The following is a 19,490-nucleotide window of genomic DNA, read 5'->3' on the forward strand; positions in this document are numbered from 1 at the left end:
CTGTATATCCCCTGTATCACTGTTGCATTTTTCAGAAGGTGTAATATTACACTTTATATGTTGAGAGTAAAAGGAATTGGAGAAGTCTGGAAATGTATTAACTGCCAAAGACGATGAATCTTTAACCCGCCTGATTTAATTTCCTGCACAGTAAATATTGTTTGCCATGTGACATATTCAAGAATAAACCCTGTTCAAACATAATTTATCTTACAAAATATAGAAATATATATTGGACAAATACCATAACCGGACTAAAAGCCTTCTCGTAACCCATCTCTCAGTAGATTTAATGAATTTCCCTTCAGAGATTGTTTATGTGGCTCATATGGATATGGGCATGTCCATCTGTTCCTGAATCAGTTTAACGGGCACTAAGTTCCACAAGGGGAGCTTACGTAACAGCCCACAGCATCGTCAATAACTTTCACATCATCAAATATACCATCGCATCGCCGGGTAATTAAGATTTTGCTCCATATCCACTTGGCAACTGATCACCAATGCGTCTCCCGGGAGTGAGGCTGGTAACAAAGCTTAGATCAATACAGGTTGGAGGGATAACCTCTGCATGTTATCTGCTGATGTTCAGCTAGTTGGTGGGAGTCCAGCAACCAGGCTAATCATCAAGAGAGGAGAGCGATAGCCATTGCTGTGTTGTCTGAGGGGCCTGCTGTTGGACGGTGCTCGAGCCATCTGATGACCACAAACAAGGGGAGGAGAGGAGGAGAGGATTTCTCACAGCAGATTAATCTTGTCAAACACAGATCAATTATGGCCTATCTGTGAGTGAATGCTCTGTAGGAAAGGTTTAAAAAGGCTAAATTCTGGTGAATTGGGACATCAATCGATTTACAACCATAGAAATATAATGTCTATTCATTCTATGTCTATTCATTCTATTTTTAAATTTAGAATGATAGACTCTTCATTATTAGAAGTGGTTGTTAGTCAAACTGTGCAGAAGACCTCAAAATAAGGCTGAACATGCATAAGGACAATTCATGATGGGGTGTTTTCTTTAAAAGCTTGAAGATAAATGTCAGCACCATCATTCAAATCTATTATCTGCTCTTAGAAAGGTCAAGCCTCTGGATCTGTTCCTTTAAACATCATGTGAGAATATAGTCAGTGACGTTAACAGAATCTTGTGAGAAAAACAATCGATTGTCATGCTATATTCACGTGGGAGAAAAAACACCCTTGAAGCATTAAATACACAAATATATTGTCACAATGATTTAAGGGTCATTACTGCCTCATCTCAACAGATACAGAGATAATCCTCTTCATGTTTTTCATGCTATACACACATATGTTATGCTTGGCCACTGGAATGGGAAGAAAATGGCCCAGCTTATCCAGTAGAGAGTTGGGCTCATCCATCGATAATGAGATAAGAAATAAGGTGAGGAGCATTGTAGATTGGTGGAAGCCAGAGGCCAATAGTGGGCATCTGGACATGATAGGATCATGTTGCTAGCTTCTACTACAACGTAATTCCCAAACTTGGGTGAAGAAAGACTGAGGATCTTGCAGTTATCACCATGAATGGGAGATGATAAGGCCCTTGACAGCAAAACTGTTGCCTGTCCACGTATCTTGTGTCTTTGGACTGGTTAGCCTATATCCCTGTACCTTGGAAATGTGCTTGATGGGCTTACTCTACCTTCAACTAGACTATAGGCTCTATCACTAAGTCTGGCCGGTCAGTGGGAAAATAGTCACAGGGTCAGACCTAGGTATTACTGAGTCCAAGGCTGACACAGGTTAAGTCCATCAGCTCGGTATCCCACAAACTCTCTCTTTCCATGGAGGCATTTTCAGAGTCAGCGCTAGTGATCTATGAACGGATTTGACTCTCTTCGGGAGGCCCAGTAAGCCAGCTGGGGCCCTTTTCCTCTCACATTACCAACAGAGCAAAGTTTATTCATGGACGGTCTGCTAGTGAGGGACCTTAACATGACCCTTAAAAAGGTTTCAGTGGAGACAGACACCTGTGTTCTAATGTGGAATAGATGGTCTGCTTCCCAAAGTAAAAAGAAACTTCGCTCAGAGAAGATGCACCTACTTTTTGAAATTAGTTTTGCTTCAGCGTTTATCCACAAACCAACAAGATTCTTCCTTGAATACGTTCTGTCTTTCTAGCAGGTCTTTCTGGTCTCTGTGTTGTGTCACGGTAAATGTTCTGAGGCTATAACTACAGTATGAGTAAGTGTTGCTTGGTAACAATCTTGGATTGACTTTCTAAGTCCAGGCAAACTGCCAGTATTAGGCAATGTAAGCTAAATGTGGTCATTAAACTTTGGTTATTTCACGAACTACAAAAACATTTAAATGCTTTGAAAGATAATATTTATTCAAACCATATTTATTTGAGTCTACCGTCTAACCTTAACATATGATTTGATCAGAAAGAACAAACAGCGGCAGCAGAGGATGGACAACAAACAGTTCAGTTCCACTTTAACTCAACTAAATGTAATTAAGTCCTTCTGAGTCTTAATCATTACTGTGTTATTGAAAATCACTCTTTTGAAGTTTGACTTACCTTTCTCTTGTTGGATGGACAGACATACAGGTAACTGAGCACAGTCTTAGATCCCACTTTGTCATTCATTCTCTCATAGGTAGAGCCATAGTCTGTTGACCTGTAAATGAAGGAAATGTGTTTACTGAGAGAAATATTTTTATTTTATTTATTTACCTTTATTTAACATGGTAGGCTAGTTGAGAACAAGTTCTCATTGACAACAGTGACCTGACCAAGATAAAGCAAAGCAGTGTGACAAAAACAACAACACAGAGTTACACATGGAATAAACAAGCGTACAGTCAATTTTTAATTTTTATTTTTACCTTTATTTAACCAGGCAAGTCAGTTAAGAACAAAATCTTATTTTCAATGACGGCCTAGGAACAGTGGGTTAACTGCCTGTTCAGGGGCAGAATGACAGATTTGTACCTTGTCAGCTTGGGGGTTTGAACTTGCAACCTTCCAGTTACTAGTCCAACGCTCTAACCACTAGGCTACCCTGCCGCCCCAGTCAATAACACAATATAAAAAAAAGTCTATATACAGTGTGTGCAAATGGACTGAGGAGGTAAGGCAATAAATAGGCCATAGTAGCAAGTAATTACAATTTTGCTAAATAAAGACAGACAGGCAGTTCAATGTATAGACAGACAGACGTACAGACTTATAGACAGCGGGTATGTCCCAACACCTGCTTCCAACCACAACTACCTCTTAAGGTAGATTTATGACCTAATTCAATAATCTTTGCTTTGAACCATGTCATGTGAAATAGCCCTGTTATTGTACATCTTACAGTACTTGGCTTTCTCACCCTTATTACTACAGGAATCTAGAGTGCTCAAGGGCCTTTGATTCTATAACATGCAACCTAATTATACGACCATGTTGCACAGAGCAAAAACCATTCCTGTGTTATAACACCAGCATAATGAAAGAGGTTAATCAGTCATTGATAGGTGCTAATGGAAACAAACCATTCACAGATGCCTGGGGGCCTAACACCTTTAGTAATTGATGACTACTTTGAAATGAAATGTGACGAATGCATAAACATGTGGATGTGCCCGGAATCCAGGAGGCTGGAAAAATGTAGCTATAGCTAACAGGCACGTGAACAGATATGGCTCTACCTGTGCAGAGCACATGCCCCTTTGCCCTTCCAGTCTCCAAAGTGCCCTTTTCAGTGGTAGTATAATTTTGCCCCACACCCATTTTTTTTGTTGGTTTTAATACAATTTTTGTTGTTCTTGTTTTTCAAATTTCAAAAGGCACTCGCACATCTGAGCAATCTTTATTGCAGTTGCAAGGTAAAAGTTGAACAAGATGAAGGAAATAGGATACCGCACACTGCTCTTGATAATATCACTAATCTTTAACCTGTTAAGTCGACCCTCTACTTTTTCGAACATTCTGTTAAAAATCGTGCAACATTTCAGCGCCCTGCTACTCAGGCCAGGAATATAGTATATGCATATGATTAGTATGTGTGGATAGAAAACACTCAGACGTCTTTAAAACTGGTTAAATCACGGCTGTGACTATAACAGAACGTGCGTTTCATCGAAAAGTGCAGGAATATCTGATCACTGAAAATGGAAAAAAATATCCATCCGCGACTTCAAGGAATTGTTCAAAGTGAATCGAATTAAATGAGGCCGAGGTTGCAGTGCCTACAGCTTCCACACGTTGTCTAGAGTCTTGTCATTTGATTCGCAATTGATTCTTGGTCTAACTGAATCAAGGGAATCGATTCCCTCCGGTCTCCGACCGGATGTTTTGGTCGAGCTCTCTCCAAGACATTTTTTCGAAACAGACACCTATAGAATTGACATCGCCTCCTGGTGAATTTTATCGCTTATTAACGTGTACTAATACCTAAAGTTGCATTACAAAAGTATTTCGAAGTGTTTTGTGAAAGTTTATCGTCGACTTTTTGAATTTAAAAAAATGACGTTACGTTATGAAACGCTATTTTTTTCCGTTTATCACACAGTCTTCATAGATCGATATCTAGGCTATATATGGACCGATTTAATCGAAAAAAGACCCAATAGTGATTATGGGACATCTAGGAGTGCCAACAAAGAAGATGGTCAAAGGTAATGAATGTTTTATATTTTATTTGTGCGGTTTGTGTAGCGACGACTATGCTAATTATTTTGTTTACGTCCCCTGCGGGTCTTTTGGGGTGTTACATGCTATCAGATAATAGCTTCTCATGCTTTCGCCGAAAAGCATTTTAAAAATCTGACTTGTTGCCTGGATTCACAACGAGTGTAGCTTTAATTCAATACCCTGCATGTGTATTTTAATGAACATTTGAGTTTTAACTAATACTATTAGTTTTTAGCGTAGCGCATTTGCATTTCCAGAGCTCTAGATGGGACGCCTGCGTGCCAGGTAGGACCAAGAGGTTAATAAGCTTGCATATCAGCCTTGCGGCCGTCGTCAGAGCTTTTTTTAAAAAGAATAGCACCCTTATGTAGACCTAGCCCGACCCACATCCGTTCCACGCATCGAAAGGGGTAGATGGCGAAGGAAAAACAAATAAGTGCTACCAAATATAACAGTATGCATTTCATAAATATTCAAATAAAGTGTGTAAATAAGACATATTAAACACATGTGTAAAACCACAATGAGGACATAGCAAGCTTTATCATTGGGTACATCGTACGAAAAACATCAGAGCAATATTAAAGAGTGACACAAGTCATGTTCAAATTCACAACATAACATACCTAGGCATTTCATCATTAAGTCCTTTGGGAAATAATGTCTGGAGGGTGAAAATCCAAAACATTCTCTTTTACTCAAAGTATTATTGATATCACCTCCCCTGTCTGATATCTTAACTTTCTCGATGCCAAAACATCTAAAAGGTAGAAATGTAATGCTTTAGGTCATTAAAATGTACTGCGACTGGATAATCCCTGTAGCTTCTCCTGATTGAACATTTATGTTCACTAATTCTCTGTTTGAGAGAACGAGAGGTTTTACCTACATAGCAGAGCCCACGTGGACATTTAATAATGTCATTTGTTTGGAACTGTTTTCCTGTATGTGGGTGGCAGAACTATTCACACTTCATCATATTTTTGCACTGTGCGCATCCTCTGCATTTATAGCTACCATTTGGAAGAGGGCGTAAAAGAGCCTGGCTGATTTTCATTTGTGGCTGGCAGTTGGCATGAACCAATATAGCTCGTAAATTGCGACCTCTCCCATACACAATAAGTGGTGGGTTTTTTAATTCAGCCAGCAAATCTGGGTTGGATGATAAAATATGCCAGTGTTTCTTGACCGCGTCTCCCACTTTTCGCGAGTTCAAAGTATATGTGGTTATAAACATTATGGAGTGTTCTTTAGCTTTAGCAGGTCTTTTTTTGCAGCAGTTCTTCTCATGTTTTTACCAATATCAAATTAAGAGCTTCATCCACACATTGTGGTGAATAGCCTCTTCTAAGAAACCTAGTGTGCATCTCCGCTGCTTTTTCTAGATAATCCTCTGTGGAATGCCATATACGGCGCACTCTGAAAAACTGGCTTCTTGGAAGTCCTCTTTTTAATGGCTCAGGATGGAAGCTGTCCCCTTGTAATAAGAGTATTTCTGTCTGTTTCTTTTCTATACAGAGTTGTAAACAGGGTTCCATTTGATTTCTCAATCCACATCGAGGTAATGAACATGTTGAGTGTCACATTCAATAGTGAATTAGAGATTGGGGTCAATGTCATTGAGTTGGGACATAAAATCTGACAGCTCTTTTTCCGTTCCTTCCCATTTGCAAAAAAATGTTGTCAATATATTAACACCACTTCATGACTTTATTCCAAAAAATGTATTTTCGTTTTCATTACTAAAACGTTCTTCAAAAAGACCCACATAAAGGTTAGCATAGCTCAGAGTGAATGTGGAGCCCATCGATGTTCCATTCGTTTGGAGATAGTATTCATCATCAAACCTAAAATATTGATATATTTTTTATTTATTTCACCTTTATTTAACCAGGTAAATTAGATGAGAACAAGTTCTCATGTACAACTGTGACCTGGCCAAGATAAAGCAAAGCAGTGCGACACAAACAACAACACAGAGTTACACATGGAATAAACAAGCGTACATTCAATAACACAATAGAAAAAAAGAAAGTAAGGTGTGTGCAAATGGAGTGTGTAGGTAGGAAATAAAAAGGCCATGGAAGCGAACTAATTACAATTTAGCAGATTAACACTGGAGTGATACATGAGCAGATGATGATGTGCAAGTAGAGATACTGGTGTGCAAATGAGCAGAAAGTAAATAAAAACAGTATGGGGATGAGGTTGGTAGATTGGGTGGGTTATTTACAGATGGAATATGTACAGCTGCAGCGATCGGTTAGCTGATCAGATAGCTGATATTTCAAGTTAGTGAGGGAAAAATAAGTCTCCAGCTTCAGCGATTTTTGCAATTCGTTCCAGTCACTGACAGAAGAGAACTGGAAGGAAAGGTGGCCAAATGAGGTATTGGCTTTAGGGATGATCAGCGAGATATACCTGCTGGAGCACGTGCTGCGGGTGGGTGAAGTGCCTGCGCCTTGTGAATTTGGATTTGTGAACTAAACGCGCCAACAAAAAGGAGGTATTTGGACATAAATGATGTACTTTATCGAACAAAACAAACATGTATTGTGGAAATGGGATTCCTGGGAGTGCATTCCGATGAAGATTATCAAAGGTAAGTGAATATTTATAATGCTATTTCTGACTTCTATTGACTCCACAATATGGCCGGTATCTGTCTGGCTTTTTTTGGTGGCTGAGCGCTGTACTCATATATTCTCACAGACTTCATTCAAACAGTTTTAGAAACTGCAGAGTGTTTTCTACCCAAATCTACTAATTATATGCATATTCTAGCTTCTAGGTCTGAGTAGCAGGCAGTTTACTTTGGGAACCTTTTAATCCAAGCTACTCAATACTGCCCCCCAGTCCCAAAGATGTTAACCCTTCCAAACAGCCTCTATGAACTCAATTTAAGGCACTTCCGGTTGTCACAGGAAGCTGAAAGTGAACACATATCCTCATTGGGGTAGGCAGAGCTCCGAAACCCACCCTAACGGATTTGTCTGAACACGCCGCAACTGGATCTGTAACACATTTCTTTGACCATCACCAATTGTACATAATGTATAATTTCTCTTAAATTATGATAGATAAATGGCTGGTTCTTTTTCTCCTGACACTGTAGGTTCATGTACTTTGATGTGAAGTGGTCAAATTAGCGCTCTATTTTCATTTTTGACCTTTAATCCCAGAAAAATGGCCTTAACTCAAAAAGAGTTTAGACCTCGACGCCATCTTGTCTCTGGGCAAACAGCCCTTTAGTCCAAATCTATGCTCACCAAGTTTCGTCTTCTAAGTCATTTTCCATCAGGTGGAATTTACCGGGACAGTGGAAAAATGACCAAAATTTTAACATTTTTTAAAACGGAAATCGAATGTCCGAGAGACTTCGTTCGATGACTTCCCGGAACATCTGGCCCCGGTGCACAGCCTGTCACCATCAGCAAATTTTACAAACCTTGGCGGACGTCTAGTAAGGGACCGTACTTTTGCAATATGTAGATTCCCATGGATCATACAGTAAATGCCGAAAAGTGCCCTTCAGGTATGAAAGGGTACTCGCACAATGCTTGTATACTTGGTACGTCCTTTTCTTTTTGTGTATATATAAAGATTTCAGAGAGCAGAGCAAAAAACCATAATTCAAAACTCAAAAGGCACTCGCACATCTGAGCAATCTTTTTTGCAGGTGCATGGTAACAGTTGAACCAGATGAAGGTTAAAGGAAACCACACACTGCTCTTGATAGTATCATTGATCTTTAAAAAGTTTACGTATCGGCTTCACGGCCTTTGTCAGAGCTTTTGTGAGTTTTTTTAGACTATGAAAAACATAAAGTAAAAATTCAAAGACAACTCAGCAATGAACGTTTATATAGAAAACTGAGTGTTGATCCCACCACACAAGTGTTCTAAAGGGAAATATGCTCTAATATGGAGCCCTATTAAACCACCTTATCTCAAAACCTGAATATGAATATCTTTGCTGCAAATGTGCCATATGTCCATGCCTGTACATTTTTCAGAAATTACACAAACCTAAAACACAACAAGGTAATTATCCAGACAGACCAGGGGTTGCAGGAATAGGCTCCGTGCTAGAGCAGTTGAAAACTCTGTAAACTATTTTATTAAAACTCATGTGCAACCATTGCCATCATATGTAAAGGACTATAGACTTCATAAACAAGATCTCATCAATAACGGGTATAACCTCTCTAGGCTAGATGGGACGCTACGGTCCCACCTGACCAACATCCAGTGAATTTGCAGGGCGCCAAATTCAAACTACAGAATTGTAAATATTTAACATTCTTGAAAATACACATGCAATATGTCAAAATAAATCTTAACTTCTTGTTAACCTCTCTGCGCACCGAAATTCGACAACATACGGCGATCGCTACATAACTAGTCATATTAAACATTTCTGAAAATACAAGTGTCTCACATGGGTCGAAAGTCTAGAATCTTGCTAATCCAACTGCGTTGTCAGATTTAAAAAAGGATTTACTGCGAAAGAATACGATGCGATTATCTGAGAACAAAGCCCCATAAAAAAACTATTTCAACCAGCACAGGCGTAACACCATCACTAATTGCAATAAATAAATTGTTTTCCTTTGACGATTTTCCTCTGTTTTCAATCCCAATGCTCATTGTTACACAATGAATGGTCTTATGTTTGATAAAATCAATTTTTATAGCCTAACACGAAACATTTTGTGAACCGCTTGTCGTGAATTCCGTCTCATTCCATTTTCGATGACACATTTGATGTAAATGCACAAACTCAACGTGACTTTTCCAGTCATGTTTGGTTTCATTGCAAACAACTGGTTTGTTGTTTGTAACACAACCAAACCTGATCGGTCATTTCGCGGGACATATTGACTGAAAGAAATCGATTTGAAGACATCAAGTAATGACATCATTGTGCACCAATGATATGACCGCTGTTTCGTTGATTGACTGTACTTTAACCCAATGACCACTGATCGTCTTGAAACTCCGGCGTAAAGAGATTCATTCGCCATTGAAGATTCATACCGGAAGGAACCACACATGTTACGCACAGCGTTGTTTTGGTAAAGCGCATCTTCAGCTGTTTATATATAAATCAGTATGGCGACTAAGTCAGGGAAAGCTAAATCTAAGTCGAAATATACAGGTGAAATTAATAATATAAAATATTATTTGTGAAATGAAATAGCCTATTTGAGGCTGTTGAGGGGAGAGCAGGCCCACAACAATGGCCAAAGTGAAATGGAGACAGTAGATACAGCTGGTCTGTTGTAATATAATAAAGACAGTAGATCAAGCTGGTCTGTCATAATATAATAGAGACAGTAGATCTAGCTGAAATGTCATAATATAAAATAGACAGTAGATCTAGCTGGTCTGTCATAATATCAATGAGACAGTAGATCTAGCAGGTCTATAATAATATATTCAACCTTATGTTCCCTGTACTCTATATATATATATATCTGTTTATTATACCTGTTGATACAGGGCTCATTGGTGAAACTATTCTAACGGAACATTTTCTTTCACAGTGACACTGACTCTGAATGGGAGCCCCCAGTGCCATGGTGTCCATCCCCCACTGAAGCTGGTTCATCCAGCTCCTGCCACAAGTGGTGTTCATCTCCCCAAATGTATTTCTGCAGGCATGGATGTGCCTCAGGGCCAAAATGGCACAGCATGGAGGCGTCGCTGTTTTCTTTGCAAAATGAAGTCCCCATCACCTGCACCACATGCTTGGTGACCCTATAACTTCACCAATTTGGCCACTTGTGGGACACCTGGGTGACTTCATGATAAATGTCATGTAGCACACTCACTTTGGAAGTTATCATTCTGAAACTTTGCACAAGCACTGTTGCCCTCTTATGTTTTTCACTGAAATTGTCCCCATCATCTTATCTGGATGTTTGTTTTGTCTTGTTCAATTTAAAATGATGATACAACAATAAAACAGAAAAAACGTATGGTTTTTTCATTGTATTATCTAAACCAGATCTATTGTGTTATATTCTCCTACATTCAATTCACATTTACACAAACTTCAGTGTTTTCTTTCAAATGAAACCAATAATCTGCATATCCTTGGTCCTGGGCCTGAGCTACAGGCAGTTAGATTTGGGTTTGTTTTCAGGCGGAAATTGAAAAAAGTAGGGGGGTAATGTAAGAGGTTAATCAAAAAGGCTTTACTGTGAAAGCAAACCATGCAATTATCTGAGGACAGCACCCCATCTAAAAAAACACAGACAATCATATTTCATCCTGCCAGGCACGTCACAAAACTCAGAAATAACGATATAATTCATGCCTTACCTTTCAAGAGCTTCTCTGTTGGCACTCCAATATGTCCCATAAACATCACAAATGGTCCTTTTGTTCAATTAATTCCGTCGTTATATCTCCAAAAGTTTGATCCAGAAAAGCACAGGTTCCAATTCACGCAACATGACTACAAATGATCTTAAAAGTTACATGTAATCTTTGTCCAAACATTTCAATCAACTTTCCTAATACAACTTTAGGTATTTTTTAACATACATAATCAATGTAATTTAAGACGGCATAAACTGCGTTCAATAGCGGATAAAAACAAAGTGGAGAGAGTTCAGGTCGCACGCCCCAATCACGTCAGTACACTAGACTCGACCCTCATTCTGAACAGCCCTACTTCTTAGTTTCTCAAAGGATAAACATCAACCAATTTCTAAAGACTGTTGACATCCAGTGGAAGCGATAGGAACTGCAATTAAGTGCCTTAGAAATCTAGATCCATATAGAAAACCTATTGAAAAGAGAGTGACCTCAAAAAAGAAATTCCTGGATGGTTTGTCCTCGGAGTTTCGCCTGCCAAAGAAGTTCTGTTATACTCACAGACATCATTCAAACAGTTTTAGAAACTTCACACGTCTTGATTTTTGACCAATGACCAGTCATCAGCAATGGAGCACAAAGGTGGGTCCACATATCCAAATTAGTGACCAAAATGAACGTGCATAATGTATTACATTTTTGCCTGATAAAAACAGAGTAGACCTACGTTTATCATCCATATAAAATACAGTTTATTGATCAACTACTGACTCATCTTTTCCACAACAGGCTACCTGATGATTTGATTGATCTAATTTCATATTTCAGAAAGTCCTAGTTTGGGTGCCTATTGAACATAGTATGCCAAACATTAGGAACACCTTCCCGAATATTGAGTTGCATCTCCCCCTTACAGCCTTAATTCATCGGGGCATGAACTCTACAATGTGTCAAAAGCGTACCATAGGGATGCTGGCCCATGTTGACTCCAATGATTCCCACAGTTTTGTCAAGTTGGCTGGATGTCCTTTGGGGGCTGGACTATTCTTGATACACCTTGGAAACTGATGAGCTTGAAAAACCAAGCTGCGCTGCAGTTTTTGACACAAACCGATGCGTCTGTGTCCTACTACTGTACCATACCCTATTGAAAGGCACCTATATTTCATGTCTTGCCCATTCACCATCTGAATAACACACATATACAATCTCAATTGTCTCATGGCTTAACAATCATTTTTTAACCTGTCTCCTCCCCTTCATCTACACTGATTGAAGTTGATTTAACAAGTGACATCAATAAGGGATCATATATTTCACCTGGATTCACCTGGTCAATCTATGTCATGGAAAAAGGAGTTGTTTTTAACATTTTGTATACTCAGTGTATGAATAAAGATAAACAGCTGTAACATAGCACTGCTTTCAATATTATGGGATGAAGATTTAAGATTTTGGCCAATTTATTATGACATTTGTGAGGAAGACACCCAGCTGGCAACTAGCACTCTGCAAGCGTGCTGCCCTCCAAAGTGATGGCACGGTGCAGACAGAACATGCTTTCCATATGATCCTGCAACCTCCGCTAAAAATAGGACATATGATTTTGCTTGCTCTGGACTCCAGAGAAGTGACATGATATATCCCAAGTTGATATTGGCTGCTAACACATGAATGATTTTCACTTTTACTAAATGCATGTGCAAAAGTTCATTTCAGATGATTTCTGTAACCTCTCTTATGTTTTGAAAATGCATCACCGTTTATGGCTGTATAGACAGGGTACATTTTTGCACTTATTGTGTGTGCATGTTCACATGAGCCTAAGAATAGCTACCATGTCCCTGTGATTACCTAATTATTTGTGTCTGAAGACTGTGTCACGTTCTGACCTTTATTTTTGTTGATTTTGTCATTATTTAGTATGGTCAGGGCGTGAGTTGGGGTGGGCAGTCTATGTTTGGTTTTCTATGATTTTGGGATTTCTATGTTTTGGCCTAGTATGGTTCTCAATCAGAGGCAGGTGTCATTAGTTGTCTCTGATTGAGAATCATACTTAGCTTGTTAGGAACTAGCTCCCGCTGTGGGGATCAAATCAGCGGAAATTTCAAGTGCGCCACGTATAGTTTTTTGATAAAACTCAAACTTTCATTAAAATACACATACAAGGTACAGAATTAAAGCTACACTCGTTGTGAATCTAGCTACCGAGTCAGATTTGTAAAATGCTTTTCGGCGAAAGCATGAGGAGCTATTATCTGATAGCATGCACCCCCAAAGTACTGAAACTTCATCTAAAACGACAGATTTTGCGGTAGCCGGCGCTACCCAAAACGCAGAAATAAAATATAAAACATTGATTACCTTTGATGCGCTTCTTTCTTGGCACTACTATATATCCTATAAACATCACAACTGGGTCTTTTTCCCGATTAAATCCGTCATTGTATAGCCAAAATGTCATTTTCTGAAGACCGGTCTGATCCAGGAATATTCCCTTTTACAAGACGCAACGTCACTTTTTAAAATGACAAAAGGTTCCTATATACTTTTACAAAACACTTCAAACTACTTTTCTAAACCAACTTTAGGTATTAATAAACGTTAATTAGCTATACAATTCATCACGGGGCGATCTGTATTCGATAGCAGCTAGTCTGGAAATCAACGGCCATCTTTTCCATTTTAATAACATCCTGTTGAGAGACTGAAACCGGAAAGGGTAAAACGTAATAGAACCAAGGATTAAGTCTGCTCAAAATGCCAGCACTGGCGACATCGTGTGGATGCTGTAGGCATTTACATTATGGCTTCATGTATTTGCAGTCGCCTTGAACAATACATTGACTGGCGGATTAATATATTTTTTGTGTTTTTGGAGAACAGTTTTTCGAGGGATTTTTACTTCTAAACACGTTGTGTTATAGACACAGACACGATTTAACCAGTTTTAGAGACTTCAGAGTGTTTTCTATACACACATACTTATCATTTGCATATACTATATTCCTGGCATGAGTAGCAGGGTGCTGAAATGTTGCGCGATTTTTAACAAAAAGCTGCGAAAATTCGCATGAGCCCTAACAGGCTTTAGGTAGCCTGGGTTGCACTGTTTGTTTGTGGGTGATTGTCTAGGTTAGTTGCTTGTGTCAGCACAGGTCTCATTTATAGCTTCACAGTCATAATTTGTTTATTGTTTTTGTATTCTGTGTTCAGTACTTTCTTTAATTAAATATTCATCATGAACACATACCACGCCGCATTTTGGTCCTCCGATCCTTCTCACCTCTCCTCTTCAGATGAAGAGGAGGACGACCGTGACAGACTGCAAAAAGTCCACACCCACTCAGCATTAACCTGTTGAGTGTAGGGGGCAGTTTGTATGAAATACGTACCCAAATTAAACTGCCTATTTCTCAGGCCCAGAAGATAGAATATGCATATAATTGTCAGATTAGGGTAGAAAACACTCTAAAGTTCCCAAAACTGTCTAAATGTTGTCTGTGAGTATAACAGAACTGATATGCCTCTTACTTTGAAAGCTACCTGTTCCATTGCATGCCTTCCCTCCATTTAAAGGGATATCACCCAGATTTCTTTCCCTATGGCTTCCACATGGTGTGAACAGTCTTTAGACATAGTTTCAGCCTTTTATTCTGATAAATGAGCAAGAATGATCACATCGCGTCAGTGGATGGCTGGGTGCCAGCAGAGTTTTGCATGCGCCAACAGTTTGGAGCAGACATTTTCTCTCTCTCTCCTATTGAAAAAGCTACGGTCCGGTTGAAATATTATTGATTATTTATTCTAAAAACAACCTGAGGATTGATTATAATAAAAAACGTTTGACTTTACTGATACTATTTGGAATTTCCGTCTGCTCCGTCGGGATCGCTCGAGCCGGTGGGTTTCTGAACATAACGAGCCAACCAAATGGGGGTATTTTGGATGTAAAAATAATCTTTATAGAACAAAAGGAACATTTATTGTGTAACTGGGAGTGCAAACATCCGAAGATCATCAAAGGTAAGCGATTCATTTTATTGCTTTTCTGACGTTCGTGACCAATCTACTTTGCTGCTAGCTGTTTGTAATGTTTTGTCTGCTGAGAGAGATGTCCTTACATAAACACTTGGTTTGCTTTAGCTATAAAACGTTTTTGAAATCTGCCACGCCAGGTGGATTAACAACAAGCTACGCTGTGTTTTGCTATATTGCACTTGTGATTTCATGAAAATTAAATATTTTTAGTAATTAAATTTGAATTTGGCGCACTGCAATTCAGTGGATGTTGATGAAAATGATCCCGCTAATGGGTACGCCAAGAGGTTTACCCCTTTCGGATGTGCGGTGCAACTTACAGTATGCGTGTGAAAAGATGAATGGCAACATATTCTTATTTTATAGCTCTTCTGTTTTTTTTTCTTCTAATGGCGTAGTCGGCAGAGAGTAGTGCAGTTCTGCCAGTAATACAGTTTCGATTGAAATTACAATAAGATCTTTCTTCATTCCAGTGCCGGGGAGAGACGGTCACGATGATTACAAAGTAGAATAACGAGAGAGAAAGACACTTCATGAGAGCATGCTGACAGCTTCTACAGGATATTTAAAAAGAGTTGTAGAATTGAACGGGTGATTGGAGAGGGAAATATTATGTGGAACGGGCCTCCGAGCACTGGGAAGCTCCCAAGGGCTACGTTATATTGTTGGAGCCTTCTCATGTCCGCAGCAGGCAGGGACATTACAGACCAGACACAGACTGCTGCCTGCCTGAGTGGCTTGTCAAGTATAAACTGAAGAGATATATAGCTGTTGTATTGTATGTAGGCTATGCATACATTTGACTTTTCTCCTCTTAGTTCTATCCTCAAGTACTAAGGCTCTGGTGTGAGAGTGTCACAGACAGACTACAATCAGACAGAAATGCATTTAATCAAACCTCCAAACCATAACACATATGCTTCCTACAGTTAATCTGATTTCTGAGGTGCCTTTTTTGTTAATCGAAAACCTAGAATGACTACATATTCATGAGTGTCTGTGGGGAAGGAATCTGTATTCATAATTAGCATTACATTGCTGTTTTTAAACCTGGCTACAGCATCAAACAATAGGCACTTCTCCTTATTCAGTAGTTTCTTCCTCATCAGCCCCTGTCTACCGAGACGGTTGTTTATCTGGTGTTTGGTGTTTCTGTCTAGGTTATGGTCTGAATACAATGTGTTGAGGGACAGTGAGAAAGAGAGAGCCAAAGGCACTGTTGCAAGTGAAGGGAGATTCTGAGAAAAAGACAAAACGTCATTTGCCTTCAGAATATCAATTCTGAGCGAAACATAGCTGAAGGTTCTTCCGCAGCACAGTAGAGAGTTAATAGTCACTCTTGCTGTTGGAGTAGCAAGCAGTTCATGAAATATCACATCACTTCCCAGGCATCTGAAACGAATGCGGTTTTGGCTTGCTGATAGAAGATAGCAGCAGTCTGAAATATTACTTGACTATCAGAGAAGGGATAAGGTACTGCAGTAGTTGCACTGTCTGCTGTTGTTGTGTCTGCCTGCATCGATGAAGAAACCCTGAGGTTGTGTGGATACGCCCCCCTCAGAGAGAGAGACACAGCTTAATGTGAGCTCATCCATTTTTCTTTTCTTTTTACTAAAGGATAGATTTGGAGTTAGATATACTTGGATATTTTGGCAGGTACTTACACAGGATGCTACCCTCCACAGCATTGCCTTCGCTCCAGATCAAAACTCCAAATACAAATCAAATCACATTTTATTTGTCACATACAGATGGTTAGCAGACGTTAATGCGAGTGTAGCGGAATGCTTGTGCTTCTTGTTCCGACCATGCAGTAATATCTAACAAGTAATCTAACCTATCAATTTCACAACAACTAACTTATACACAAGTGTAAAGGAATGAATAAGAATATGTACATAAAAAATATGAATGAGCGATGGCCGAACGGCATAGGCAAGATGCAGTAGATGGTATAGAGTACAGTATATACATATGAGATGAGTAATGTAAGGTATGTAAACATTATATAAAGTGGCATTGTTTAAAGTGGCTAGTGATACATTTATTACATCAATTTTTCTTTATTAAAGTGGCTAGAGATGAGTCAGTATGTTGGCAGCAGCCACTCAATGTTAGTGATGGCTGTTTAACAGTCTGATGGCCTTAGAGATAGAAGTTGTTTTTCAGTCTCTTGGTCCCCACTTTGATGCACCTGTACTGACCTCGCCTTCTGGATGATAGCGGGGTGAACACGCAGTGGCTCGGGTGGTTGTGGTCACTGATGATCTTTTTGGCCTTCCTGTGACATCGGGTGGTGTAGGTGTCCTGGAGGGCAGGTAGTTTGTCCTTGGTGATGCGTTATGCAACCCTCACTACCCTCTGGAGAGACTTATGGTTGTGGGCGGAGCAGGTGCCGTACCAGGCAGTGATACAGCCCGACAGGATGCTCTCGATTGTGTAAAAGTTTGAGAGTGTTTTTGGTGACAAGCCGAATTACATCAGCCTCCTGAGGTTGAAAAGGCGCTGCTGCGCCTTCTTCACCACGCAGTCTGTGTGGGTGGACCATTTCAGTTTGTCGAGGAACTTCTCTACTACTGTCCCTTCGATGTGGAAAGGGGGCTGCTCCCTCTGCTGTTTCCTGAAGTCCAAGATCATCTCCTTTGTTTTGTTGACATTGAGTGTGAGGTTATTTTCCTGATACCACACTCCAAGGGCCCTCACCTCCTCCCTGTAGGCCGTCTCGTCGCTGTTGGTAATCAAGCCTACCACTGTAGTGCCGTTTGCAAACTTGTTGATTGATTTGATTGATTTGATGTGCATGGTCACGCAGTCATGGGTGAACAGGGAGTACAGGAGAGGTCTGAGAGGGTCTCGAGCTTAATGACTAGTTTGGAGAGTACTATAGTGTTAAATGCTGAGCTGTAGTCGATGAACAGCATTCTTACATAGGTATTCCTCTTGTCCAGATGGGTTAGGGAAGTGTGCAGTTTGATTGCGCCGTCTGTGGACTTATTGGAGCAGTAAGCAAATTGGAGTGGGTCTCGGGTTTCAGGTAGGGGGGAGGAGATATGATTCGTGACTAGTCTCACAAAGCACTTCATGATGACGGAAGTGAGTGCTACGGGGAGATAGTCATTTAGCCCAGTTACCTTCGCTTTCTTGGGAACAGGAACAATGGTGGCCCTCTTGAAGCATGTGGGACAGCAGACTGGGATAAGGATTGATTGAATATGTCCGTAAACACACCAGCCAGTTGGTCTGCGCATGCTCTGTGGACGTGTCTGGGGATGCCGTCTGGGGCAGCAGCCTTGCGAGGGTTAACACTTTTAAATGTTTTACTCAGGTTGGCTGCAGTGAAGGAGAGCCCGCAGGTTTTGGTAGCGGGCCGTGTCAGTGGCACTGTGTTGTCCTTAAAGCGAGCTAAAGTTGTTTAGTTTATCTGGGAGCAAGACATCGTGGCCGCGACAGGGCTGGCTTTCCTTTTGTAGTCCGTGATTGACTGTAGACACTGCCACTTACCTCTCATGTCTGAGCCGTTGAATTACTACTCTACTTTGTCTCTATACTGATGCTTAGCTTGTTTGATTGCCTTGCGGAGTGAATAGCTACACTGTTTGTATTCGGTCATGTTTCCAGTCACCTTGCCCTGATTAAAAAGCCGTGGTTCGTGCTTTCAGTTTTGCGCAAATGATGCCATCAATCCAAGGTTTCTGGTTGGGGAATTTTTTTATAGACGCTGTGGGCACAACATCACTGATGCACTTGCTAATAAACTCGCTCACCGAATCAGTGTATTCATCAATGTTATTGTCCGACGCTATGCGGAACATATCCCAGTCCACGTGATCAAAGCAATCTTGAAGCTTGGAATCCGATTGGTCGGACCAGGGTTGAACAGACCTGAGTACGGGCGATTCCTGTTTTAGTTTCTGTCTATAGGCTGGGAGCAACAAAATGGAGTTGTGGTCAGATTTTCCAAAAGGAGGGCGCGGGAGGGCTTTATATGCGCTGCGGAAGTTAGAATGACAATGATTAAGGGTTTTGCCGGCGCGGGTTGCGCATTCAATATGCTAATATAATTTAGGGAGCCTTGTTTTCAGATTAGCCTTGTTAAAATCCCCAGCTACAATAAATTCAGCCTCAAGATATGTGGTTTCCAGTTTACATAGAGTCAAATTAAGTTCTTTCAGGGCCGTCGATGTGTCTGATTGGGACGGGCTATACACGACCTACAACCTAATTTTGACCAAAATTAACCTGAGTGATTACTGCTTCCAAGGTTATATTTTTTCAAGCTATATGGAGGGTGCTTTAACCAACAAACAGCAGAGATCTGAGGACACCATTCCAACCTGGAACTGAGCCAGATACAAATTCAAATAGCACTAAGGTGGGAACTAAAATGCCTTTGGGCCCAAAAGTGTCAGGTGTTTTTGAAGCGTCCTCTGAAGCTCACTCCTGCTGTTCAAAGACCATTCACTTTCATT

At 40.2% G+C, this 19,490-nt stretch overlaps 1 protein-coding gene across 1 annotated transcript in view; it reads right to left on the reverse strand.

The window, feature by feature from the left end:
* Positions 1–19,490, reverse strand: part of LOC118389324 (VPS10 domain-containing receptor SorCS3-like) — a 221,716-nt gene that overhangs the window by 84,772 nt on the left and 117,454 nt on the right. The window contains exon 3 of the mRNA XM_052527778.1: positions 2,552–2,651. Coding sequence (XP_052383738.1) covers positions 2,552–2,651 — 100 coding nt within the window. The remainder of the gene's footprint in view (positions 1–2,551; positions 2,652–19,490) is intronic.

The sequence above is a fragment of the Oncorhynchus keta genome, chromosome 10 (assembly GCF_023373465.1).
Source record: "Oncorhynchus keta strain PuntledgeMale-10-30-2019 chromosome 10, Oket_V2, whole genome shotgun sequence".
Taxonomy (NCBI): Eukaryota; Metazoa; Chordata; class Actinopteri; order Salmoniformes; family Salmonidae; genus Oncorhynchus; species Oncorhynchus keta.